We start from the raw sequence: 23,419 nt of genomic DNA on the forward strand, positions 1-23,419 counted from the left end.
CGCTGTCAAAAAGATGTGTAGCCGCGATCCTTCTGCTTCTGACAGATTTGTCCGTTGGATTCCATTTGCAAACACACGCGTCACAAGCATTTTCTTCCCCCTTAAATCAGTTAAATTCCACGTCTGTAATAAAGCCGTAGTGTTTTGTGTTTTGTTTGTTGCAATATTTAGTAAATAAGTTATTCAATGTAAGCTTGTAACTGTTTGTGATTATGATTCAAACCACGTAGAACCGTCTTGCTCCTTTGTGAAATATCAAAGGCAACAAACATGCAACGGGTTATGATCGTTAAAAGTGGCGCCACCATGTCACCGAAGGTCCAAAAACGATTATCTGTTGGCTTCGGGGCGAATGCATCGGTGCAGATACATAAAACTGTAACGCTCACAGATATGCAACAACAGACCACCACCACCAGAGCCGACGCCCCATCGTACGAGCTCCCTAACGCCAGTGACGACGCAATTACCCCCGGCAGAAGGAAGAGCCTTCACGAAAACCTCCTGATGCGTCTCTTATCCACGCCAAGCGAAGAACCACTGTTCCGGAAAAGTTCGTCCGAAAATGGCGAATCTCAGCGCACGGCGGATGATTCGTTCGATAGTTGCCTATCGGGCCGAAGCTCACCGTTCGATTTCGATATGCTAGGCAACTCACCCGATATCCTGCGCTGCAATACGCCACCGGCTGCCGAAAACGCCACTCCAGTACCAAATCGGCGCATGCAGTTGCTTATGCGTGATTTCAATAGTCCTTCGGCAGCGGCCCGTCTTAGGGCGGTGCGTGCTTTAAATTCGGTCTCCAAGCGCAACGCCTACGGTAACTTTGATGTGTCGTACGCTGAGCAGGATATTATTACGGCCGAGGAGCGACACGAACAGGATATGCGCACCATTCAGGATGTCATGCGCGATGTGTGCGTGTATGTTGAAGTGCGTTCCGGCACGGACAACCGATCGGATGGTATCAAGGAGCACATTGCATCGCTGGGGGCGAAAGTGAATGAACGACTGTTAAAGTAAGTATGAACGAAGGCAAATTGAACAAAATTTGTTTCTATATAAATTTCCTTTCTCTATTCACCTTGCAGAGATACAACACATGTCATATTTAAGGATGGCTTGCTATCCACGTATCAGAAGGCGAAAAAAATGAACGTACCGATCGTGTCCATCCTGTGGGTTGAAGCGTGCAAGCGGCACGTATGTCTAATGAATCCGGTTGATTTTAAGATATCAAATCTGGAGCGGTACGAAAATCCGGACCTGTTCAAGCGGATTCGGGTAAGTAGGAAACTATTGGATGTACGATGAATATACGTCGGAATGGGCTTTACCGTACGTATATCTCTTCAGCGTCAAAAATCAATGCAACCCGGCGCAGTCGACGCTAATGGGCCGAAAAAACGTCCCGTTGCGGGAGGAAAGGCGCCTGTGTTGTCACCACCATCGAAACTACCGGTACTGCATCGAATTCGCAAAGACGATCGGCTGGAACGCATTCTGAGCGACTTTGAGGCGGAAAATCAAATCACCAGCTCCAACGAAGGTCCCATCGACGAGTACGATCAGCTCCTTCAAGCGGCTCCAATGCGCATGCTAGAGCGCTTCCGTTCTACACCAACACCGATGGACAGGGATGAGGAGATTCCCGGCACCGCTACACCCCTCGGGGAACAGGACGCAGGACCAACGAGCGTGGAAAAGGATTTAGCGTCGACTTCCAAACGGGCGTTATTCACGAATCCTGACTCTGCCTCGAAAAGGCAACGCACTTCACCCGGGCTAGTAGCTTCCAGGGCACGGCGCAAGACTGTTATGTTCACACCACAGATGACGAATGTTGAGGAAGAAACTGTGACTACCGATGTACCCTCGGCGAATGAGGAAACTCCAAAATCCACCTTAGGGCGCAACAGACGCAAAACAATTGTGGTAGAAAATGAAGTGGCATCGCTAACCCCACAGTTGGTTGTAGGAAAAGCCACACGACGACGTAAAACAATCGTCGAACTTCCGGTGAACGAAAGCAACACCTCCGTTGCTGCTTCTCCTAGTATAATGACGAGAACTCGTCGCCGTTTGACAAACTCTAATACAGACAAAGAAAATAGTATCGTCTCGGAAGCGCACACTAGTCCCGGCGGAAAGGATCTTAAGTCCGTTGCAAATACGCTGGCTAACGACATGTCGGTGATGCATTTGTCAGCTAGCGCTAAACGGCGAAGTTCCATCAAGCCTGCACAGGAAATCGGTACACCGGTATCCTTCCCCAACACAGTGCAAAAGGCAGCCCCTAGCCAGCGTCGTCGGCGAAAAACGATCGCATTTGGTAATGAGGAAAACACTCCTCCAACGGCTGTCTCGATGGACGTAACAAACTATCACCCTTTGAAGGAGCGAAGGATAACGCAACAAGGCAGCACCATTTGCTCTGTGAAGGATATGGATGTTTCAAGCGCAACCATGCAGGCCGCCTCCCGAGACGAAGTAGCGAAATTAAGCAGTTACGGTACGACGATGAACGTTTCTGGAGCATCATCCAGTGTGTCAGCGGGTACGCTTCACCGCCGTACCTTATTTATTCCCTCCGTCGAGGGAGCAATGGATGCAAGAAACTCCGCAGGTATGACTAGCTGCCACGAGGTGTCCTCTATCATGTCTGAAAGACAGCGTACGTTCTGTACGCCGGGAAATTCCACCCCAATCGACCCCCTGCAGGTTAGCGAAACCCCACCGGATATGTCCGGCGTGGAAACTCGCTCTCATTTAACGCATGCCGATGGCAGTAGCATCGCAAATCGTCCCAATCCCGTTTCTAGCTCCACGCCACAATCGCTCGTTAGCAACGGCGGTGACCGTCGAAAAACGCTTTTAGAGCAGTACAACGACACGCTAACCTTCAGCTCGACACGTGCCCCAAACATCCGGCGGCGTACCGTGTTCGACATCACCATGGACATAATGGACCACCGGTTGTCGGAGATTAATCGCCAGGCGGCGGCAGCACGAGCGGAGGGCCAACAAACGCCAGCAAGAAACACTGCAGCACCAGCCACCCAACAGCAGGATAACCCGGGGCTGCAATCTCCACCACCGCTGGCAGTCCAAACATCACTCGACACGTACTACCGGAAGTCCGCGAAGTCATGCGAGAAATCGGCAACATCCAGCGTGGCGATCGAAGCACCGAAAAAACGAAAACTTTTCAACATACAACCGACGGGAACGGATTCACCGATAGCTGAGGTGCGTCAGATTGCGGCAGTGACTCCCAAAACGGCATCCAAACGGCGCTCCTTGGCACCGGTAGTAGCCGAGGGTTCAAAAAGCATCACGGCATCAGCGAAAAAGCGCCGAACGACAGGCATTTTCGAATCACCAGCCCAGCAAAGGGTGCAGGGATCGAGTAAAAGCCTTTTCCCCATCGGTAGGGGTCTGCCAACGATGGTTTCGCAGCGACCGCAACCACGGCAATATTTAGCTACGACCAATCTTCATAGTGAGCAGAATGCGTTCGTGCAGGAGGTAGGATTACAGTAGTTTATTGTTTTTTTTTTTGCACAACCGTTTGCTTACTTTTGACTAGCTTGCGATAGATTTGATGATGGCACAGGTTCTTGATATGCTTGTCCGAAGGCACATCAGGTGTAGGGGGGGCACATTTAAAAGTTATAGTAACCATCATTGTAATAGGTAAATTTGTGTCGCGTAGGTAGCTTGACCGGAAGAAGGGACTCTGCACAGGGCATACTCATATCTTCACGAATGCATGTAAACCCAACATTTTTGTTTAGTGTGAATTATTTTGATTCTTCATTTGATTGTTTTGTACTGGAATTTTACGTACCAATAAAACGTGAACTTTTTTCATCTGTATATTTTGTCCGCTTGTTGATTAATACCCACTCCGCATGAAGGAATGCATCGAAGAAGCATATTCGCAAACTAAAAATTCTTCTCTTCTTTCCCCGTACAATCAGGCGATTGCCTCGCTAAATGGTTTCCTTGTGGAGCCCAACGTCACGGACAACACCACGCACCTGGTAACGCTTGAGACGCGTCGTACGATAAACCTTCTCCGGGCACTGATACGCGGCCTGTGGATTGTCCGGTACGAGTGGATCGTCGACTCTTACCGGGCCGGTTGCTGGCTGCCAGAAGAGTCCTTCGAATTAAGGGATTTCTCCGTAGCCGTGCAGATCAATCGCAGTGAGCGTCAAGCCTTCGGTAGTTGCTATCGCAACGAGCTATTTGGTGACTACGGTCCGTTTTGGGTATCGCCGGGTTGCACCGTACCGGAATTGCAGCTTCGCGAGCTGGTGTTGCTGTGTCGCGGCAAAATTACGCGGAATCGAACGCAGGCTAGGTTCATTGTCGTAGAACCAAACGATCCAGCACTGGATGACGTCGATGGTGCGCCAAACGAACAGCTATACGTTACTCCTCTTTGGATTCTGGATAGTATTACCATCAATAGGGTTAAGAAGCTCTCTAGAAAGTATCGCCTACGATAGACACGTATGCTCGAATGTCCTTGGATTCAATATTCCCAGAATAGCAAGGGCCTATTGGACCGCATGCATAGACATTTTTTTATTTTAATTCCTTTTAGCAGAACTGACTAAACTAACGCAATACCTAGTTGTAAGCAAATATTGGTATGAAGCCGAAAAAGTGTATAAACGATTTTTTTAACCACCAGCAAGCAATTTGTCGTTTTTCTTTGCTCCTTTTGCTCCCGCTAATCGTACAAGGATTCACACAGGAAGAAGTTTTCCGTACCACACGGCCTATCATCGAACGTGTAGTTGATGGACCACGGCAAGTAGTACTCTAGCACGACACAATTCTCGGTCGTACAGTTATCGTGCACCGCGTTGTTGGGCTCATTTTTCGTCCACCGATCGTACGTCATCCGTTCACCGGTCGATGCCCAGTGAAATTGGCCCTCCTCGCCGAGATCGTTCGCGGACGTCCACATGTGCAGGATACCGTGCGTTTTCGTGAACCCGCTCTTCTCGATGTGCTCCACCACGCTACTCAGCTGCTCGTCGTTGTTGACCGACACCAGGTACATACCTCGCGTGCGGCAATATTCTGCCGCCTTGAACCAGTTCAGCTGTGGGTTCGCAAAAGTCATAAGCAACGATACCAAAGACACACTGATTGCCCGGAGAGCAAATTAAGCCTTTACCTTGAACGTGTTGCCAAAGTAGTACGACTTTTCGCGAAAGATCCCGAACGTATTTTCGTCCTTTTGCGAGGTTATGAAACCCACGAACAGGAAGCTGATCAATATGGCCACCAGATTGGCGATGCGTTTTGTCTCCATCGTGGGCGCTAGAACTCTTACTACTCTGCAGCTTGCTCCGAATGTCTCTGCGTGATTTTCACAACTAATATGGTGATCCACCCAATACACCTCAGTGTCTCACCGTGCTCGGCGTAGTCTTAGTACGAGCGGCGTTCCGTCTATGGTCGTCTTAACGATGACGCTTGCGCATCGGTAAACCTGTTTCTTGGGAATACCGAACGTTTGCCGTTGTTTGGCTTCCAAATTACAACTTTCAACCAAGGCCTGCGTGCGCCCCGGACGGGGGTCTTTGGACGTTCCGAAGCAACGTGTCGGAGAAAAAAAAACATATCCTTGACCCCTGCCTGAGAAAGACACCGATTAAGTGGAGGCTTTTTCGGAGAGATTCTTTAGCCCAACAACAGTGTGAACAGGCCCTGTCTTTGGTGGTTCTTTTTTTATTTTATTCTAGTTACGATGATTGCAACGATGGCTGCTGGCAATTATGATGCTAACCCCCCACGGGCTCTTTAACTTCCAAGTGTCGTAATTGGCTCTGTTTTTCGATCAATCCTGCAGCGTTTCGCAAATGAAGAGGTACTCCCGCATGCAGAATCGATCATTGAACGTGTAGTTGTAGTTGGCGCCACCTTCCTCCCAGTACTCCAGGATGGCACAATCCTCTCCCGTGCAATCGTCGATCTTGTAATCGTTTGGCTCCGTGTCGCTCCAGTTCGGGTAGTTTACGCGCTCCCCCGTGGAGGCCCAATGGAATTCTCCTTCCTCACCGAGATCGTTGGCGGAAATCCACGCCATCAGGCCCTTATGCGTTGCCGTGTAACCGGTGCTGGCCAGGTACTTGATCACTTCGTCTCGTTCCGCGGCGTTCCGCACCGACAGCAGGAACATGCCCCGGGATCGGCAGTACTCGACCGCTTTAAACCAGTTGAGCTGGCGTATGTTTCGAACCAAAGCAAGAACAAAACGTTTGATTTTGCCTTAATTCACCCTCGTCGATAGGATATGAGCTCACTCACCTTGAAGGAGTTGCTGAAATAATAATCCTTCTGGCGGAAGAACCCGAACGTGGTCTCATTACCCTGAGCGGAAAGCTCCCACTGAAAGGTGGCCAGCACGGTTAGAAATACAAACACGGATCGAACGGGCGGCAACATTCTGCGGCTATGGTTTTCACAACACTACATCTTCAAAAGCTGCGGCCTTCGGCGTGGTGCTGCTGTGAGTAGCATTGGTTTTTGATTGGCCGCGAAGCTTCCCGAAGATCAATACCAACACATGGCACTTTGCATGTGTTCGGTGAACGCTTGGAAAATCGGAAGCTGTTCGGGTGTATGATGCGATTAGCAGCCAAGGGTTTTTTTTATTCGTCTAACGGCTAGTCTTGAAACTACGCACCATGCTTTGATAACAAGAAGTAGGCCGTGCCAGTTGGTCAGTCAGCCGATAGAGGCGATCGCATTGGCATTGAAATTTAAATTCTAATTTACCATGCTTGGGCATGCTTGATCCCATTGAAGATGGCTTTATTGTTGGAAAGTAAAAATATTTTAATGCATAATTTACTGTTTCCAATTAGAACCCGGATAGTGGGAGTCGCAATTGTAAATGCATTTAGCATATCAACAGATGCGTTTTCAACAATGACGCATTTCTGGCAAAGTTTTCTAAATAATTGCCGTACGATCGAATTCGATAATTTGCCGTAGTGATCGAAATTCACTCGATCGTAGATTGAGCAGCACAAGTGCAAATTTCGTTTAGTGCATGCTCACCCAAGACGAAATTGAACAAGCGCGCCTAGAAGGAGCTAACCAACTAATAGCGCATCCTGCAAAATACTTCTGCTCTCAAAAACCACTAACGAACGAACAGCACAAACCATTTGTCCTGGTACTAGACACACCTCTAGGTTATCGGAAAAACCGACCAACAGATAATGGAATGTTGCACAAATGATTAGGCAAGGTTATTAGTCAGCAATCCAAATAAAGAATTGATTGATATTCATACATTTTTGTTTATTTTTTTTCATGAAACATTTGTTCATTTGTGTTGGTGATTTAAAGAATTATCTCATTCTTTGCGTTTTTTTCTATGTTTTGAATATTAACAGATAGCAAAATTGAGCGTTAATTTGAAAATTATATATATTATATTGAAAATTATATATATATATATATATATATATATATATATATATATATATATATATATATATATATGTATATGTATATATATATATATATATATATATATATATATATATATATATATATATATATATATCAAAAATTTAATAACGATGTGGCCATCGCCCGTCATAAGAAACAAAAGTTGTAAAAATAACTAACTAAATATATATATATATATATATATATATATATATATATATATATATATATATATATATATATATATATATATATATATAACGATGTGGCCATCGCCCGTCATAAGAAACAAAAGTTGTAAAAATAACTAACTAAATCAAATAAATATTTTCGAAAAAAGGAACTTTCCCCAGCGATATGAGTATGAAGAAATAACTACATTCCAATTCCAGGGGCAGTGGATCGTAGTAAAATATCAAACCAAAAGCCGGCCGGTATAGAAATGATCACCATAGTTTGCCGGTTGCACAGATACACCGGAATGCGCACCATTGCAGTGGTTAGATGCAAACGCACAGTAACATTTCAATGACCTTTCCTCGCTTCTAGTCTTTCCTCTATCTCTTCTTGGTTTCATGCTAAGAAAACCTCACCCACAGAAGGAAGGGCCATCTATTATAGCGGTGTGATGTTTTTTTACTCCAACAAGACATTTTACGCCCCGGATCGCCGCCCCTAACCAGCGTCGTCGGCGAAAAACGATCGCATTTGGTAATGAGGAAAACACTCCTCCAACGGCTGTCTCGATGGACGTAACAAACTATCACCCTTTGAAGGAGCGAAGGATAACGCAACAAGGCAGCACCATTTGCTCTGTGAAGGATATGGATGTTTCAAGCACAACCATGCAGGCCGCTTCCCGAGACGAAGTAGCGAAATTAAGCAGTTACGGTACGACGATGAACGTTTCTGGAGCATCATCCAGTGTGTCAGCGGGTACGCTTCACCGCCGTACCTTATTTATTCCCTCCGTCGAGGGAGCAATGGATGCAAGAAACTCCGCAGGTATGACTAGCTGCCACGAGGTGTCCTCTATCATGTCTGAAAGACAGCGTACGTTCTGTACGCCGGGAAATTCCACCCCAATCGACCCCCTGGAGGTTAGCGAAACCCCACCGGATATGTCCGGCGTGGAAACTCGCTCTCATTTAACGCATGCCGATGGCAGTAGCATCGCAAATCGTCCCAATCCCGTTTCTAGCTCCACGCCACAATCGCTCGTTAGCAACGGCGGTGACCGTCGAAAAACGCTTTTAGAGCAGTACAACGACACGCTAACCTTCAGCTCGACACGTGCCCCAAACATCCGGCGGCGTACCGTGTTCGACATCACCATGGACATAATGGACCACCGGTTGTCGGAGATTAATCGCCAGGCGGCGGCAGCACGAGCGGAGGGCCAACAAACGCCAGCAAGAAACACTGCAGCACCAGCCACCCAACAGCAGGATAACCCGGGGCTGCAATCTCCACCACCGCTGGCAGTCCAAACATCACTCGACACGTACTACCGGAAGTCCGCGAAGTCATGCGAGAAATCGGCAACATCCAGCGTGGCGATCGAAGCACCGAAAAAACGAAAACTTTTCAACATACAACCGACGGGAACGGATTCACCGATAGCTGAGGTGCGTCAGATTGCGGCAGTGACTCCCAAAACGGCATCCAAACGTCGCTCCTTGGCACCGGTAGTAGCCGAGGGTTCAAAAAGCATCACGGCATCAGCGAAAAAGCGCCGAACGACAGGCATTTTCGAATCGCCAGCCCAGCAAAGGGTGCAGGGATCGAGTAAAAGCCTTTTCCCCATCGGTAGGGGTCTGCCAACGATGGTTTCGCAGCGACCGCAACCACGGCAATATTTAGCTACGACCAATCTTCATAGTGAGCAGAATGCGTTCGTGCAGGAGGTAGGATTACAGTAGTTTATTGTTTTTTTTTTTGCACAACCGTTTGCTTACTTTTGACTAGCTTGCGATAGATTTGATGATGGCACAGGTTCTTGATATGCTTGTCCGAAGGCACATCAGGTGTAGGGGGGGCACATTTAAAAGTTATAGTAACCATCATTGTAATAGGTAAATTTGTGTCGCGTAGGTAGCTTGACCGGAAGAAGGGACTCTGCACAGGGCATACTCATATCTTCACGAATGCATGTAAACCCAACATTTTTGTTTAGTGTGAATTATTTTGATTCTTCATTTGATTGTTTTGTACTGGAATTTTACGTACCAATAAAACGTGAACTTTTTTCATCTGTATATTTTGTCCGCTTGTTGATTAATACCCACTCCGCATGAAGGAATGCATCGAAGAAGCATATTCGCAAACTAAAAATTCTTCTCTTCTTTCCCCGTACAATCAGGCGATTGCCTCGCTAAATGGTTTCCTTGTGGAGCCCAACGTCACGGACAACACCACGCACCTGGTAACGCTTGAGACGCGTCGTACGATAAACCTTCTCCGGGCACTGATACGCGGCCTGTGGATTGTCCGGTACGAGTGGATCGTCGACTCTTACCGGGCCGGTTGCTGGCTGCCAGAAGAGTCCTTCGAATTAAGGGATTTCTCCGTAGCCGTGCAGATCAATCGCAGTGAGCGTCAAGCCTTCGGTAGTTGCTATCGCAACGAGCTATTTGGTGACTACGGTCCGTTTTGGGTATCGCCGGGTTGCACCGTACCGGAATTGCAGCTTCGCGAGCTGGTGTTGCTGTGTCGCGGCAAAATTACGCGGAATCGAACGCAGGCTAGGTTCATTGTCGTAGAACCAAACGATCCAGCACTGGATGACGTGGATGGTGCGCCAAACGAACAGCTATACGTTACTCCTCTTTGGATTCTGGATAGTATTACCATCAATAGGGTTAAGAAGCTCTCTAGAAAGTATCGCCTACGATAGACACGTATGCTCGAATGTCCTTGGATTCAATATTCCCAGAATAGCAAGGGCCTATTGGACCGCATGCATAGACATTTTTTTATTTTAATTCCTTTTAGCAGAACTGACTAAACTAACGCAATACCTAGTTGTAAGCAAATATTGGTATGAAGCCGAAAAAGTGTATAAACGATTTTTTTAACCACCAGCAAGCAATTTGTCGTTTTTCTTTGCTCCTTTTGTTCCCGCTAATCGTACAAGGATTCACACAGGAAAAAGTTTTCCGCGCCACACGGCCTATCATCGAACGTGTAGTTGATGGACCACGGCAAGTAGTACTCTAGCACGACACAATTCTCGGTCGTACAGTTATCGTGCACCGCGTTGTTGGGCTCATTTTTCGTCCACCGATCGTACGTCATCCGTTCACCGGTCGATGCCCAGTGGAATTGGCCCTCCTCGCCGAGATCGTTCGCGGACGTCCACATGTGCAGGATACCGTGCGTTTTCGTGAACCCGCTCTTCTCGATGTGCTCCACCACGCTGCTCAGCTGCTCGTCGTTGTTGACCGACACCAGAAACATACCTCGCGTGCGGCAATATTCCGCCGCCTTGAACCAGTTCAGCTGTGGGTTCGCAAAAGTCATAAGCAACGATACCAAAGACACACTGATTGCCCGGAGAGCAAATTAAGCCTTTACCTTGAACGTGTTGCCAAAGTAATACGACTTTTCGCGAAAGATCCCGAACGTATTTTCGTCCTTTTGCGAGGTTATGAAGCCCACGAACAGGAAGCTGATCAATATGGCCACCAGATTGGCGATGCGTTTTGTCTCCATCGTGGGCGCTAGAACTCTTACTACTCTGCAGCTTGCTCCGAATGTCTCTGCGTGATTTTCACAACTAATATGGTGATCCACCCAATACACCTCAGTGTCTCACCGTGCTCGGCGTAGTCTTAGTACGAGCGGCGTTCCGTCTATGGTCGTCTTAACGATGACGCTTGCGCATCGGTAAACCTGTTTCTTGGGAATATCGAACGTTTGCCGTTGTTTGGCTTCCAAATTACAACTTTCAACCAAGGCCTGCGTGCGCCCCGGACGGGGGTCTTTGGACGTTCCGAAGCAACGTGTCGGAGAAAAAAAAACATATCCTTGACCCCTGCCTGAGAAAGACACCGATTAAGTGGAGGCTTTTTCGGAGAGATTCTTTAGCCCAACAACAGTGTGAACAGGCCCTGTCTTTGGTGGTTCTTTTTTTATTTTATTCTAGTTACGATGATTGCAACGATGGCTGCTGGCAATTATGATGCTAACCCCCCACGGGCTCTTTAACTTCCAAGTGTCGTAATTGGCTCTGTTTTTCGATCAATCCTGCAGCGTTTCGCAAATGAAGAGGTACTCCCGCATGCAGAATCGGTCATTGAACGTGTAGTTGTAGTTGGCGCCACCTTCCTCCCAGTACTCCAGGATGGCACAATCCTCTCCCGTGCAATCGTCGATCTTGTAATCGTTTGGCTCCGTGTCGCTCCAGTTCGGGTAGTTTACGCGCTCCCCCGTGGAGGCCCAATGGAATTCTCCTTCCTCACCGAGATCGTTGGCGGAAATCCACGCCATCAGGCCCTTATGCGTTGCCGTGTAACCGGTGCTGGCCAGGTACTTGATCACTTCGTCTCGTTCCGCGGCGTTCCGCACCGACAGCAGGAACATGCCCCGGGATCGGCAGTACTCGACCGCTTTAAACCAGTTGAGCTGGCGTATGTTTCGAACCAAAGCAAGAACAAAACGTTTGATTTTGCCTTAATTCACCCTCGTCGATAGGATATGAGCTCACTCACCTTGAAGGAGTTGCTGAAATAATAATCCTTCTGGCGGAAGAACCCGAACGTGGTCTCATTACCCTGAGCGGAAAGCTCCCACTGAAAGGTGGCCAGCACGGTTAGAAATACAAACACGGCTCGAACGGGCGGCAACATTCTGCGGCTATGGTTTGCACGACACTACATCTTCAAAAGCTGCGGCCCTCGGCGTGGTGCTGCTGTGAGTAGCATTGGTTTTTGATTGGCCGCGAAGCTTCCCGAAGATCAATACCAACACATGGCACTTTGCATGTGTTCGGTGAACGCTTGGAAAATCGGAAGCTGTTCGGGTGTATGATACGATCAGCAGCCAAGGGTTTTTTTTATTCGTCTAACGGCTAGTCTTGAAACTACGCACCATGCTTTGATAACAAGAAGTAGGCCGTGCCAGTTGGTCAGTCAGCCGATAGAGGCGATCGCATTGGCATTGAAATTTAAATTCTAATTTACCATGCTTGGGCATGCTTGATCCCATTGAAGATGGCTTTATTGTTGGAAAGTAAAAATATTCTAATGCATAATTTACTGTTTCCAATTAGAACCCGGATAGTGGGAGTCGCAATTGTAAATGCATTTAGCATATCAACAGATGCGTTTTCAACAATGACGCATTTCTGGCAAAGTTTTCTAAATAATTGCCGTACGATCGAATTCGATAATTTGCCGTAGTGATCGAAATTCACTCGATCGTTGATTGAGCAGCACAAGTGCAAATTTCGTTTAGTGCATGCTCACCCAAGACGAAATTGAACAAGCGCGCCTAGAAGGAGCTAACCAATTAACAGCGCATCCAGCAAAATACTTCTGCTTTCAAAAACCACTAATGAACGAACAGCACAAACCATTTGTCCTGGTACTAGACACACCTCTAGGTTATCGGAAAAACCGACCAACAGATAATGGAATGTTGCACAAATGATTAGGCAAGGTTATTAGTCAGCAATCCAAATAAAGAATTGATTGATATTCATACATTTTTGTTTATTTTTTTTCATGAAACATTTGTTCATTTGTGTTGGTGATTTAAAGAATTATCTCATTCTTTGCGTTTTTTTCTATGTTTTGAATATTAACAGATAGCAAAATTGAGCGTTAATTTGAATATTAAATATATATATATATATATATATATATATATATATATATATATATATATATATATATATATATATATATATATATATATAGATATATATATATATATATATATATATATATATATATATATATATATATATATATATATATATATATATATATATATATATATTTATATATATATATATATATATATATATATATATATATATATATATATATATATAGATATATAATATATATATATATATATATATATATATATATATATATATATATATATATATATATATATATATATATATATATATATTTATTTATATAGAATATATATAAAAATTAATAACGACAAACTAGCAACACAAATAAGCATGGAAAAAAATAAATCTAAATTAATATAATAAAAAAAAAATATATATATATATATATATATATATATATATATATATATATATATATATATGTATATATATATATATATATATATATATATATATATATATATATATATATATATATATATATATATATATATATATATATATGTATATATATATATATATATATATATATATATATATATATATATATATATATATATATATATATATATATATATATATATATGTATATATATATATATATATATATATATATATATATATATATATATATATATATATATATATCAAAAATTTAATAACGATGTGGCCATCGCCCGTCATAAGAAACAAAAGTTGTAAAAATAACTAACTAAATCAAATAAATATTTTCGAAAAAAGGAACTTTCCCCAGCGATATGAGTATGAAAAAATAACTACATTCCAATTCCAGGGGCAGTGGATCGTAGTAAAATATCAAACCAAAAGCCGGCCGGTATAGAAATGATCACCATAGTTTGCCGGTTGCACAGATACACCGGAGTGCGCACCATTGTAGTGGTTAGATGCAAACGCACAGTAACATTTCAATGACCTTTCCTCGCTTCTAGTCTTTCCTCTATCTCTTCTTGGTTTCATGCTAAGAAAACCCCACCCACAGAAGGAAGGGCCATCTATTATAGCGGTGTGATGTTTTTTAACTCCAACAAGACATTTTACGCCCCGGATCGCCAACATAAGAAGCTCCCCGGACGACATTCCACACGACTGCATTTTGCATTGCATCGACTCCGCGGTCGATGCATTCATAACCTCAACATATATTGATAAACTATCAATCTGGTGCTGCACCACGAGTCGGGCGATCGAATCGCATTTCTGCAGGCTGTTGCTAAGCCGATCCAACTCCAGTGAAAGCGGTGAAAGGGACGTCAATGAGTCTCCGGTTTTTCGCTCCATATTTTTCTTCTTTGCTCACTTCCGTCATTCACTTTTTCGTGCCATTTCGATGGTGTTGATATGATTTCCGTGTGGCTGATTTTAGGAACGGTCGTCTTCCAATCCATTGGAATGGACCTCCACCCAACCGGCACAGTCATTCAGCTCGTTCAGCCAACCGTGTCGGTAGCTTTCCTTATTTTTCCCTTGTATTTTTGGCCATTTTTGAGGTATTCACCATCAATATCAAGATTCGGCTCATGTTGTACCGTTTTCAGTACGCCCAAACGGCTTCAATCTCATATTGGTTCCAACGAATGACCAACAGCGTTGTAATTGATAAACTAACTGTGCAGCTATAGCTATGTGTAGCTGTGCAGCTATATTCCTCCTTTCGTATCTGTTATCTATTTCGCAAACCCGTGAAATAAGTCGATCATTTCACAACGTTACCCATTTTCCCCATCAGGTACAGGGGAATGATGTATGTTACTGCAACGGATGTTCTGCCGGAAAAAAGATATTCCTTCGCCCAATGCAAATAATAGCCGGTGCGCGCGCTGTTGTCACCACCTGTTGAGGGCTGAATTTACTAACAAACGTCGCAAAAATAGCCCAGTGGAAATAGAATACCCACTAAACTCGCGTGACGCGTAACCTCTTCTTTTCCTTCCCTATTTTTCAAGGTCAATGGACGTTTTTTGCAACCTGTTGCAAACAGGATAGTTTCATTGATAAATACGTGTGTTTAGTTTATCAATGCCATCTGTGTAGGGAGCTTAATTTGCGCAAAGAACATGATAGAAAGCATATGCTCCTTTACATGTGATATTTTAGTCATAACCCCACATAAATTTCGTTCGTAAAGCCCATTAATATGTCGTCACACCCGGTTAATTATTATCAAAAGTCGATATATATTCTGTTTTTTTCAAGGATTCTCTATTTTCCTTATTCTCCTCCTCACATCCTCCCTTCTGTCCTTCCTCGCTCCTTTCGATTTCCTCCTGTTTCTGTCCGGAAAAGTGTACCAGAGCCGAGAATTTCCGTGTAAAATCCTAGCATATATTTTCAAAGTCCTGAAAAAGTAGCAAATTCTGCCCGGTCCTGATTCGATCTGTGTTGTAAATCCCGCTGCTCTATGGTTTTCCACTTCTCTTTAAATATTAATAATTAATAGTTTTTACGATATTAATTATAGAGTTATCAAGGAATGAATTAAAGAGCCCGTTTCTTTTTCGTCTGAATGTCTTCCGATGGAAGTGGTGGTACGTTTTGATGTCAATCAGCCATCGCACGTAGGTAGTGTAAGTGGAGGAGGACACAGTGCTGCTGTTACTGTCGGGATGCTGCGACGACTGCTGCTGCTCGTCAACTTCACCGGCGCCGCTGTATCCAGCTGCAGTCGATGACGCTGTGGTGCTGATGTTGGCGCTGCGGTCAGCGGCAGCCAGCGCAAGATCATGCTGTTGTTTTTCGAGGATGTTGGCGGTAGTGGTGGTGATAAGGGTGGTGACAGTATTTGTTGTTGTTGTTGCAAGGGTGTTGTTGTTAAATGCACCAGTTGGCGGCTATTTCTTGGCCTTGGTGGCCTTCTCGGCAGCCTTGGTGACCTTACCACCGGAGGCATCCTTGAAGTTGACCGCCTTGATCACACCGACAGCAACGGTCTGTCGCATGTCACGCACGGCGAAACGTCCCAGAGGCGGGAACTCCTGGAACGACTCGACGCACAGCGGCTTCGAAGGCACCAGGTTGACGATGGCAGCATCGCCAGACTTGATGAACTTCGGGTTGTCCTCGGTGGACTTGCCGGAACGGCGATCGACCTTCTCCTTGATTTCGGCGAACTTGCACGCAATATGCGCGGTGTGGCAATCGAGCACCGGCGTGTATCCGTTGCTGATCTGACCCGGGTGGTTCAGCACGATGACCTGGGCGGTGAAATCGGCGGCACCCTTCGGTGGGGCGTTCTTCGAGTCGCCGGCCACGTAGCCACGGCGCAATTCCTTCACCGAGACGTTCTTCACGTTGAAACCAACGTTGTCTCCGGGCACGGCCTCCTGCAGGGCTTCGTGGTGCATTTCGACCGATTTGACTTCAGTGGTGAGGTTCACCGGGGCGAACACAACCACGGTACCGGGCTTCAGCACACCGGTTTCCACACGACCGACCGGTACTGTTCCGATACCGCCGATTTTGTACACGTCCTGCAGCGGCAGACGCAGCGGCTTGTCGGTCGGGCGGGACGGGGGCAGGATGGCATCCAGAGCCTCGATCAGGCACTTGCCATCAGCCTTGCCTTCCTTGCGCTCAACGGCCCATCCCTTGAACCACGGCATCTTGGTGGACGGTTCCAACATGTTGTCACCGTGCCATCCGGAGATCGGCACGAAAGCGACCGCGGTCGGGTTGTAACCGATCTTCTTAATGTACGAGGAGACTTCCTTCTTGATTTCCTCGAAACGGGCCTCGTTGTACGGGGGCTCGGTCGAGTCCATCTTGTTCACACCGACGATCAGCTGCTTGACTCCCAGCGTGAAGGCCAGCAGAGCGTGCTCGCGGGTCTGTCCGTTCTTCGAGATACCAGCCTCGAACTCACCGGTACCGGCGGCGACGATCAGCACGGCACAATCGGCCTGGGACGTTCCGGTGATCATGTTCTTGATGAAATCGCGATGTCCAGGGGCGTCGATGATGGTGACGTAGTACTTGGCGGTTTCGAACTTCCACAGGGCGATATCGATGGTGATACCACGCTCACGCTCGGCCTTCAGCTTGTCGAGCACCCAGGCGTACTTGAACGAGCCCTTGCCCATTTCCTGGGCTTCCTTCTCGAACTTCTCAATCGTACGCTTGTCGATACCGCCGCATTTGTAGATCAAATGACCGGTGGTGGTCGACTTGCCAGAGTCGACGTGTCCGATGACGACGATGTTAATATGAGTCTTTTCCTTACCCATTTTGATGTAGTGCGTTCACTAGAAGAGTAAGATGCCGGCGAAAAGATAAAATCGCACAATTAATCCGGTACCCAAAAGGGGGAAGAAATTGCCAAACTGTTGCAAGTGTGCGTAGTGAGATGCTGAGAATTTCGCAAGCCAGCTTCTCGGCCATACGTGAAATACGTGTGAGTGTGCGTGTTCGCCAACCTAAACCGAAGTGCGATTCCAGCAATTTTCCACGAACACGTCGATTTCGTTCCGTTGTGTACACGTTTCATCTGTCGATCACGCACACACATGAACACGAGCTAAATCCATGCGGCTTTTTTCCACCGTAAGTGACTCACGTCCGAAGTCAATCACCGGAAGAATGATTGGCCATGTTCCGGTATCAAAAAGTGTTTTGATAAAAATTATCATTAAATCCGAAGGACGAGCCAAGCAATCATTTTCTCCAGCTGGCTCTTTGCAATCCAAGACGAACCTATCCAAAATGGCTGCTCAGCGGCTTCTAGTTCTTTCTCTTCCTACCCCTCCCCTCATACCCACAACGACCATTTCCAGACAATGGCCGGCGGCCATGTTTGGAAATCTATTCCCGTCCAAAAATACTCGACCCAGACCAAGTATAAAATCCGAAAAAAAATAATCTCGTTAAAACAGCAACCACGTAAGCTGTGCGCAAGCGCGCTTTGCTGTGACGAAAGTAGCTAATTCCCAATCCACGTGTTAAACCACTCTTGTGGCAACGGGAGCTGTTACCTGCCGGTACGATCTAACGGACGGTTAATTCTGAAAACTGCAGAATACTTTACCGCGAAAGTCGCACAATTCACACCTGCTGCGGCCACTGTAAGGCAGCGCCCAGGAGTCGGGGCAAGTTAACACCGAGAGCAACCAAGAAAATTAGCTTATTAGCCGCCACGTGCCCAAAAATCTCACCGTCACTGCAAAACGCTTAGAACGGTTGCTAGATCTAAGTAACTTTAGATAACACACACGAGCCAACACGATATTTCACTTGGCTAATCCAAAGTCACTGTTTCTTACAATTAGAGGCAGACTTGCAACAGTAATAATTATGGGAATAGGATCAGTACCACACTTACAATTCGAATTCAAACAAGGGCTAAGAGAATCACGACCTGTTCCGGCTAGAGACGCGATGGAAAAGAATGGGGCGTTCAACAGATGCGCTGTCATATGCTCGCTCCAGTCGGAACGATGATTCCGATCCGGATCCGGAAATTTGCCGATGACGGCTCCAGGCAAAGTTTTACGACATTTTCCAGACATGTGAGGGCATGTTTACACTGAATCAAATATAAAAAAAAATTGTGACAGAATACCTTTACGTTGGGGCGCTGGGTTTGTAAAATTATATAACACTGTATTTTTTCCTTTTCATCGAACATTCCCATCAGCTACTGCGAGTCAAAAAGCTTAAAAATACCGAAATTGCTGTATTAATCACTAATACCTATTGCCTAGAACAGATTGATAGAAGGAAATTATGTAGAAAATTTTTACGTCTTAATTCAAGCAAAAGAAAGGTATACATTTATTTTGTTCCCTTTAAACATAGCCTAAGTAAATAAGTGGAAAATTCCATGATCCTGGAACAACCATCCAACCGCTTCCGGATCTAGCGTGGAACTGTCGCTCCGATAGTAATTTGTGCATGGAAGTTGATTAAATTATGCATTGTTGAACTATTTTAGACGAAGAATGTAGCTATACAACTCTTCAGTCTAATCACACGAATGTTTCATTTTGTAAATAACAATACACATTTTTTTAGTTTTTTGGCAATCTGAAGGAGATTACAAACGACCGCAATTATGAATATTTCACATAATATGGAATAAAAATGTTGCACCTTACATTTTATTCCTAAAATATTTTTTGTCTATCTATTGTCTTGAAACAATTCGTTTGCAAGTTAGACAACGTTTGTACATTTTAGTAATGTGTGGTTTTTAACCAAGAAAATGTTCTTTACAATTGCCTTAACAGTGTATTTTCCACTGTCAAGTAGATGTCATTTAATGGAGGCGCTTAAAATTGAATGAAAACAAAATTCGTATTGCAGCGGTTTTTTATCTGGCTACACGTAACTTTACGCATAGTATATATTACATTATTGTAATAATTCAGCGATCGATCAACATGAACATGCTTGAAGCCAACATGCGTAAGGTTAGCGACAGCGTTAACAACACTGTGCGATTGGTGGCGGAATTTGGGGACGAATGTGAGTATACTTAGCTATGGATACGTATTGTTTACTTCCCAGAATTTAAATCGTTTCGTTTTCAACAGCTGCGAAAGATGTGAAACTGTACACCGAACTTGTCAAGCGGCTTTGTGTAATCGATAGTAAAATGAACAATCATCGAAAAGCATTAGCTGAATCCAACCGTGAGCAGTGTGTGGAAAGCTTCGATAGGGTAAGTTTCGATTGGTTTGTTTTTTTTTTGGTTTACGATACAATAACATGTGAATGGATATTTTAGCGCTACAATGCAGGTATTGACAAAAAGAATCCCCAAGTACACGGTCACAAACGATACAAGGATTTTTTGGAATATGCCAACCCACTGCTGAATCCAACGATGAGAGCATCCGCGCGAGAGCAAGATAGTGATGCTGATTTGATCATAGAGGATAACGATGATCAATTAATCGATCCTATTACAAAACGTCCGCTAGAGGTGCCAGTGCGCAATAAGCAGTGCAACCACGTGTACGAAAAACACGCGATCGAAGAAATGTTGAAACTAAATCCGAGGACACGTTGTCCGGTGATGGGATGTGCTGCGCAAGAATACGTTCAACCGAAGTTTCTTGAGATCGATGTTAGGCTGCAGCAGCAACTGATTCAAGGTCGTGCGCTCCGGTAGAAATAATAGTGCCAATAAATGTGGCTGTAATGTAAGCACGTTTTTTCTTTGTGTAACTTTTGTTAGAACCTCCTTATCCACCTAACCACCAGTTCTTAATGTCGCTTCCAAATCGTTTATAACTGATGTATAACGGCTTCTTCTAGCGAAACCTCGTTCTTATTTTGTTTCATTAGCGCCTGTAATATATATACCGCTCCCTTTTCAACCGTCCTGTATCCATGATGATAGTTTTTCGAGTTTATATAGCATAAAAAAACCATTCGTTTGCTCAGTTGGTTAGGGGCGTAACATTTACCAGCCCAAAAGAACCAGCACATACACACGCGTCGGACGTTAGAACTTGATCGCGTTGGGCTCGCGTGGAACCTTGCAAAGCCTCGTGTGTAGCGTTGTCAGAAGTCATTAGGCGTATACATACACGTCGTGCGGTTAATCCACCATTATGGCATTCTATTGTGCAGTGATTTGATCAATCTTCCTCACAAATGCAGCACTGAATTTTCCGCGACACTAACCGTTACGATCGTTTCCGTTGGTTGGTTTCTGTCAGTGCACGTTTTTCGTCGTTGTAGCAAGTGGTCGCTACCGTCTTCGGACGACTGTAAACGCTTTTTACATGTAATCTTGTTGTGCGATAGATAAAACATCCGATAACGACGGCATCAATTACGCGAATGATAAGAACCGGGTGTGGAGAGTATACGTGATTCGCAAAAGCAACAAAACGCACCAGCAACGAATGTTACACGGCGCTGTATTTTGTAGTCAGGCAATGAACGTGGCAGAACCGTGACGCATTGAAACGGTTCAGTGAGCGATTTTTCGTACCCTTTGGCAATAAAATTTTCAAGGCCAGGCGCGCACAAAACTTTAACCAGTTTCTAGAAATTAACCAGAACAGCAGTGCACACAGTTTTGAGACATAGGGCCTCATTTAAATCACTCCAATGTGTTATGGAACCATTCCAACCTTAGACCAGGAGGTACACCTTCGGCGAGAAGGAGCTGATAATTTTCAGATAAACAGGTAAGCTGTACTAAATCTTTTTTTTAGGTACACCTCAAATGCTTTGGTTTAATCTAGCGACTCACATGAGCCTAGCAGCTGTATATCTATTCTATATCCAATAGGTTCATGACCTAGAATTTAAGCAATCTTGTTACCTACCGCGTCAATTTCTTGGCTCTACCAACGTAAGGCAATGGGTGCACTTTATATTGTTGTAAACGGTTCACTTACACTTGCTTTTGTCAGTGTCGTCAGCTGGGCCTCTTCTAGCTACCGCGAATACTTTCATTTTTATGAGTAAGGCGACAAAAAATAAGTAAATTATGTGTTTTTATACCTTCATTTTGATTTCATCCCCCAGAGAATGGTGTAAAATGCGTTGAACGATCTAAACCGATTGTTTAAAGAAACAAAATGAAATGACGAAGAGTGACAAAAAAAACAGTTACTTTCCTTTTACGCGCATCGCATCGATGGGCTGAATTATTTCGGTGCAGCATAAGGTATGCGCCTCTGCCGCGAAGGAGAGCATGATTTATTTTAAACCGCGCACACTCTGCAATGCTTCTAGCAACTGATGGTTAAAAAAAGTTGCTCTTGTAAAAGCACGCATAAATAAAAGCGATTTTTTTTGCTATGAACTGTAAAGCACAATCGATTCCCATTTGAAAAAAGAGTCACTATAAAATGGAATAATTTTACTTCTCTTTCACCGCACATTATTGTAAGACCGGCGGTGTACCAAAACGTGGTGGGGAGTATACTAAACAACACGAGTGTACCGGTGATAATTATGCGTACGTCGTACGAAGACACGTTCAATTTCGAAACGCAACGTATCGAACGAACGTGTCGTTGCACGGAGACAGGCTGTCTTCTGGCGAAATCGTCCTGGCCACACTTTGCATCGCATCTCGTGCGTCGAGATGAGATGATTTATTTTCAGTTCAATTGTTGTATAGAAGAGATCGTGGTTGATGCAGTTGAGTTTATCGAAACCTTGCACAGCACCGAGTGTGGTAGAAGCAAAATTGAAGGTATTAAGAGCGTGATTGATGTGTTCATTTTTTAAGCTAAATTTTCACGTAATCACACTTAAGTCTCGTTTATGAAAGGTAAAGACGGTATTATTAGCGAATGTTTAAGCGCGCTAATTAGAATGTGTTACTTTTAGAGCGATTTGATACAGGGAAAATAATTAGTGCGTTACTTTCAAGGTGAAATGGAAAGAGATTTATTACACATTTTGGGACATTTTTTGCGCTCCACATTCCGAGCATAGCTGTGCATTGAAACTTAGCGCCACGTGCTGAAAATTATCCCGTGTTGATCATGCAATGTTATCAATGATTACTTTAATTTACAAATTCACCCCTAACGAGAGAGCACGCGGTGCAAGCAACACTAATCGTAATAATGATTTAAGATCGTTCTATAGCTACTCGTGCATTGCTTATCACTCTGCATCGCAGTATTTCCTAGTGTAACACATAACTAGGGCAACTCAGATTGCGATTGTTCTAGTTGATCAAGTTCAAGGTTATCAGGCATTGGTTCGATGACCAGAGGCTATATAGCTTGGTTTATTTTGTTTTAGCATAAGACCGGTTTACGCAACAGCAAAAAAAAACATCCTGCCCCTTTATTACATCTCCAAGTCGCCGGTATCGTATTAATCCATTTTACGTTTTAGGCAACCCTCGCGAACGCTGTCCGCCGTGACCCGTTCCGTCCTTCCACATGTGCGATTGTTTCGCATCCAGCTGCCAATCAACACGCCGGTGGCCGTTGAGCCTGTACCGACCACGGTGGGCACTTCTGCGGGCCTTCCTGTGACCGGGCAAGCCAACTAGTGCGGCCCCAGGTAGGCCACTGTCGGTGTGGTTCCAGTTCGGTCCGTTATCACCCGGTCCGACCTAAA

The 23,419-nt window shown here is 44.9% G+C and overlaps 8 protein-coding genes across 8 annotated transcripts; 3 read left to right on the forward strand and 5 right to left on the reverse strand.

Moving 5' to 3' along the window:
- Window positions 1–270: 270 nt before the first annotated feature.
- Window positions 271–4,517, forward strand: LOC128724573 (mediator of DNA damage checkpoint protein 1-like). Its single transcript, XM_053818296.1, has 4 exons — window positions 271–1,019; window positions 1,092–1,284; window positions 1,357–3,528; window positions 3,984–4,517. Exons 1-4 carry the CDS (start codon window positions 271–273, stop codon window positions 4,515–4,517), a joined length of 3,648 nt encoding a protein of 1,215 aa, XP_053674271.1.
- A 227-nt stretch (window positions 4,518–4,744) lies between these two features.
- LOC128727085 (C-type lectin 37Da-like) lies at window positions 4,745–5,335 on the reverse strand. The gene is made up of 2 exons (XM_053820954.1): window positions 5,198–5,335; window positions 4,745–5,122 (listed from the first exon to the last, which is right to left on the reverse strand). The coding sequence occupies exons 1-2, from the start codon at window positions 5,333–5,335 to the stop codon at window positions 4,745–4,747; spliced, it is 516 nt and encodes a 171-aa protein (XP_053676929.1).
- Window positions 5,336–5,761: 426 nt separating this feature from the next.
- Window positions 5,762–6,471, reverse strand: LOC128724574 (C-type lectin 37Db-like). Its single transcript, XM_053818297.1, has 2 exons — window positions 6,334–6,471; window positions 5,762–6,247 (listed from the first exon to the last, which is right to left on the reverse strand). Exons 1-2 carry the CDS (start codon window positions 6,469–6,471, stop codon window positions 5,864–5,866), a joined length of 522 nt encoding a protein of 173 aa, XP_053674272.1. The 3' UTR covers window positions 5,762–5,863.
- Window positions 6,472–6,815: 344 nt separating this feature from the next.
- LOC128724575 (mediator of DNA damage checkpoint protein 1-like) lies at window positions 6,816–10,384 on the forward strand. Its single transcript, XM_053818298.1, has 3 exons — window positions 6,816–6,853; window positions 8,138–9,395; window positions 9,851–10,384. Exons 1-3 carry the CDS (start codon window positions 6,816–6,818, stop codon window positions 10,382–10,384), a joined length of 1,830 nt encoding a protein of 609 aa, XP_053674273.1.
- A 227-nt stretch (window positions 10,385–10,611) lies between these two features.
- Window positions 10,612–11,202, reverse strand: LOC128723547 (C-type lectin 37Da-like). Its single transcript, XM_053817300.1, has 2 exons — window positions 11,065–11,202; window positions 10,612–10,989 (listed from the first exon to the last, which is right to left on the reverse strand). The coding sequence occupies exons 1-2, from the start codon at window positions 11,200–11,202 to the stop codon at window positions 10,612–10,614; spliced, it is 516 nt and encodes a 171-aa protein (XP_053673275.1).
- Window positions 11,203–11,730: 528 nt separating this feature from the next.
- LOC128724577 (C-type lectin 37Db-like) lies at window positions 11,731–12,338 on the reverse strand. The gene is made up of 2 exons (XM_053818299.1): window positions 12,201–12,338; window positions 11,731–12,114 (listed from the first exon to the last, which is right to left on the reverse strand). Exons 1-2 carry the CDS (start codon window positions 12,336–12,338, stop codon window positions 11,731–11,733), a joined length of 522 nt encoding a protein of 173 aa, XP_053674274.1.
- Window positions 12,339–15,558: 3,220 nt separating this feature from the next.
- LOC128727367 (elongation factor 1-alpha) lies at window positions 15,559–18,820 on the reverse strand. The gene is made up of 2 exons (XM_053821276.1): window positions 18,693–18,820; window positions 15,559–17,619 (listed from the first exon to the last, which is right to left on the reverse strand). The coding sequence occupies exon 2, from the start codon at window positions 17,599–17,601 to the stop codon at window positions 16,210–16,212; it is 1,392 nt and encodes a 463-aa protein (XP_053677251.1). The 5' UTR covers window positions 17,602–17,619; window positions 18,693–18,820; the 3' UTR covers window positions 15,559–16,209.
- Window positions 18,821–19,752: 932 nt separating this feature from the next.
- LOC128725830 (E3 SUMO-protein ligase NSE2-like) lies at window positions 19,753–20,493 on the forward strand. Its single transcript, XM_053819603.1, has 3 exons — window positions 19,753–19,837; window positions 19,906–20,033; window positions 20,100–20,493. Exons 1-3 carry the CDS (start codon window positions 19,753–19,755, stop codon window positions 20,484–20,486), a joined length of 600 nt encoding a protein of 199 aa, XP_053675578.1. The 3' UTR covers window positions 20,487–20,493.
- Window positions 20,494–23,419: the final 2,926 nt, after the last annotated feature.

The sequence above is a fragment of the Anopheles nili genome, chromosome 3 (genome assembly GCF_943737925.1).
Source record: "Anopheles nili chromosome 3, idAnoNiliSN_F5_01, whole genome shotgun sequence".
NCBI classification, from domain to species: Eukaryota; Metazoa; Arthropoda; class Insecta; order Diptera; family Culicidae; genus Anopheles; species Anopheles nili.

Bases quoted from the DNA above. Each gene is read 5' to 3' on its own strand.
- LOC128727085 (XM_053820954.1), bottom strand. From the start codon at position 5,335: ATGGAGACAAAACGCATCGCCAATCTGGTGGCCATATTGATCAGCTTC. The intron at 5,123-5,197 runs GTAAAGGCTTAA...GCGAACCCACAG, and splicing joins ACTTTGGCAACACGTTCAAG to CTGAACTGGTTCAAGGCGGC.
- LOC128724575 (XM_053818298.1), top strand. From the start codon at position 6,816: ATGCTTGATCCCATTGAAGATGGCTTTATTGTTGGAAA. The intron at 6,854-8,137 runs GTAAAAATATTT...TACTCCAACAAG, and splicing joins GATGGCTTTATTGTTGGAAA to ACATTTTACGCCCCGGATCG. The intron at 9,396-9,850 runs GTAGGATTACAG...CCGTACAATCAG, and splicing joins AGAATGCGTTCGTGCAGGAG to GCGATTGCCTCGCTAAATGG.
- LOC128724574 (XM_053818297.1), bottom strand. From the start codon at position 6,471: ATGTTGCCGCCCGTTCGATCCGTGTTTGTATTTCTAACCGTGCTGGCC. The intron at 6,248-6,333 runs GTGAGTGAGCTC...AACATACGCCAG, and splicing joins ATTTCAGCAACTCCTTCAAG to CTCAACTGGTTTAAAGCGGT.
- LOC128727367 (XM_053821276.1), bottom strand. From the start codon at position 17,601: ATGGGTAAGGAAAAGACTCATATTAACATCGTCGTCATCGGACACGTC.
- LOC128724577 (XM_053818299.1), bottom strand. From the start codon at position 12,338: ATGTTGCCGCCCGTTCGAGCCGTGTTTGTATTTCTAACCGTGCTGGCC. The intron at 12,115-12,200 runs GTGAGTGAGCTC...AACATACGCCAG, and splicing joins ATTTCAGCAACTCCTTCAAG to CTCAACTGGTTTAAAGCGGT.
- LOC128723547 (XM_053817300.1), bottom strand. From the start codon at position 11,202: ATGGAGACAAAACGCATCGCCAATCTGGTGGCCATATTGATCAGCTTC. The intron at 10,990-11,064 runs GTAAAGGCTTAA...GCGAACCCACAG, and splicing joins ACTTTGGCAACACGTTCAAG to CTGAACTGGTTCAAGGCGGC.
- LOC128724573 (XM_053818296.1), top strand. From the start codon at position 271: ATGCAACGGGTTATGATCGTTAAAAGTGGCGCCACCATGTCACCGAAG. The intron at 1,020-1,091 runs GTAAGTATGAAC...TTCACCTTGCAG, and splicing joins GTGAATGAACGACTGTTAAA to AGATACAACACATGTCATAT. The intron at 3,529-3,983 runs GTAGGATTACAG...CCGTACAATCAG, and splicing joins AGAATGCGTTCGTGCAGGAG to GCGATTGCCTCGCTAAATGG.
- LOC128725830 (XM_053819603.1), top strand. From the start codon at position 19,753: ATGAACATGCTTGAAGCCAACATGCGTAAGGTTAGCGACAGCGTTAAC. The intron at 19,838-19,905 runs GTGAGTATACTT...CGTTTTCAACAG, and splicing joins GGCGGAATTTGGGGACGAAT to CTGCGAAAGATGTGAAACTG. The intron at 20,034-20,099 runs GTAAGTTTCGAT...TGGATATTTTAG, and splicing joins GTGTGGAAAGCTTCGATAGG to CGCTACAATGCAGGTATTGA.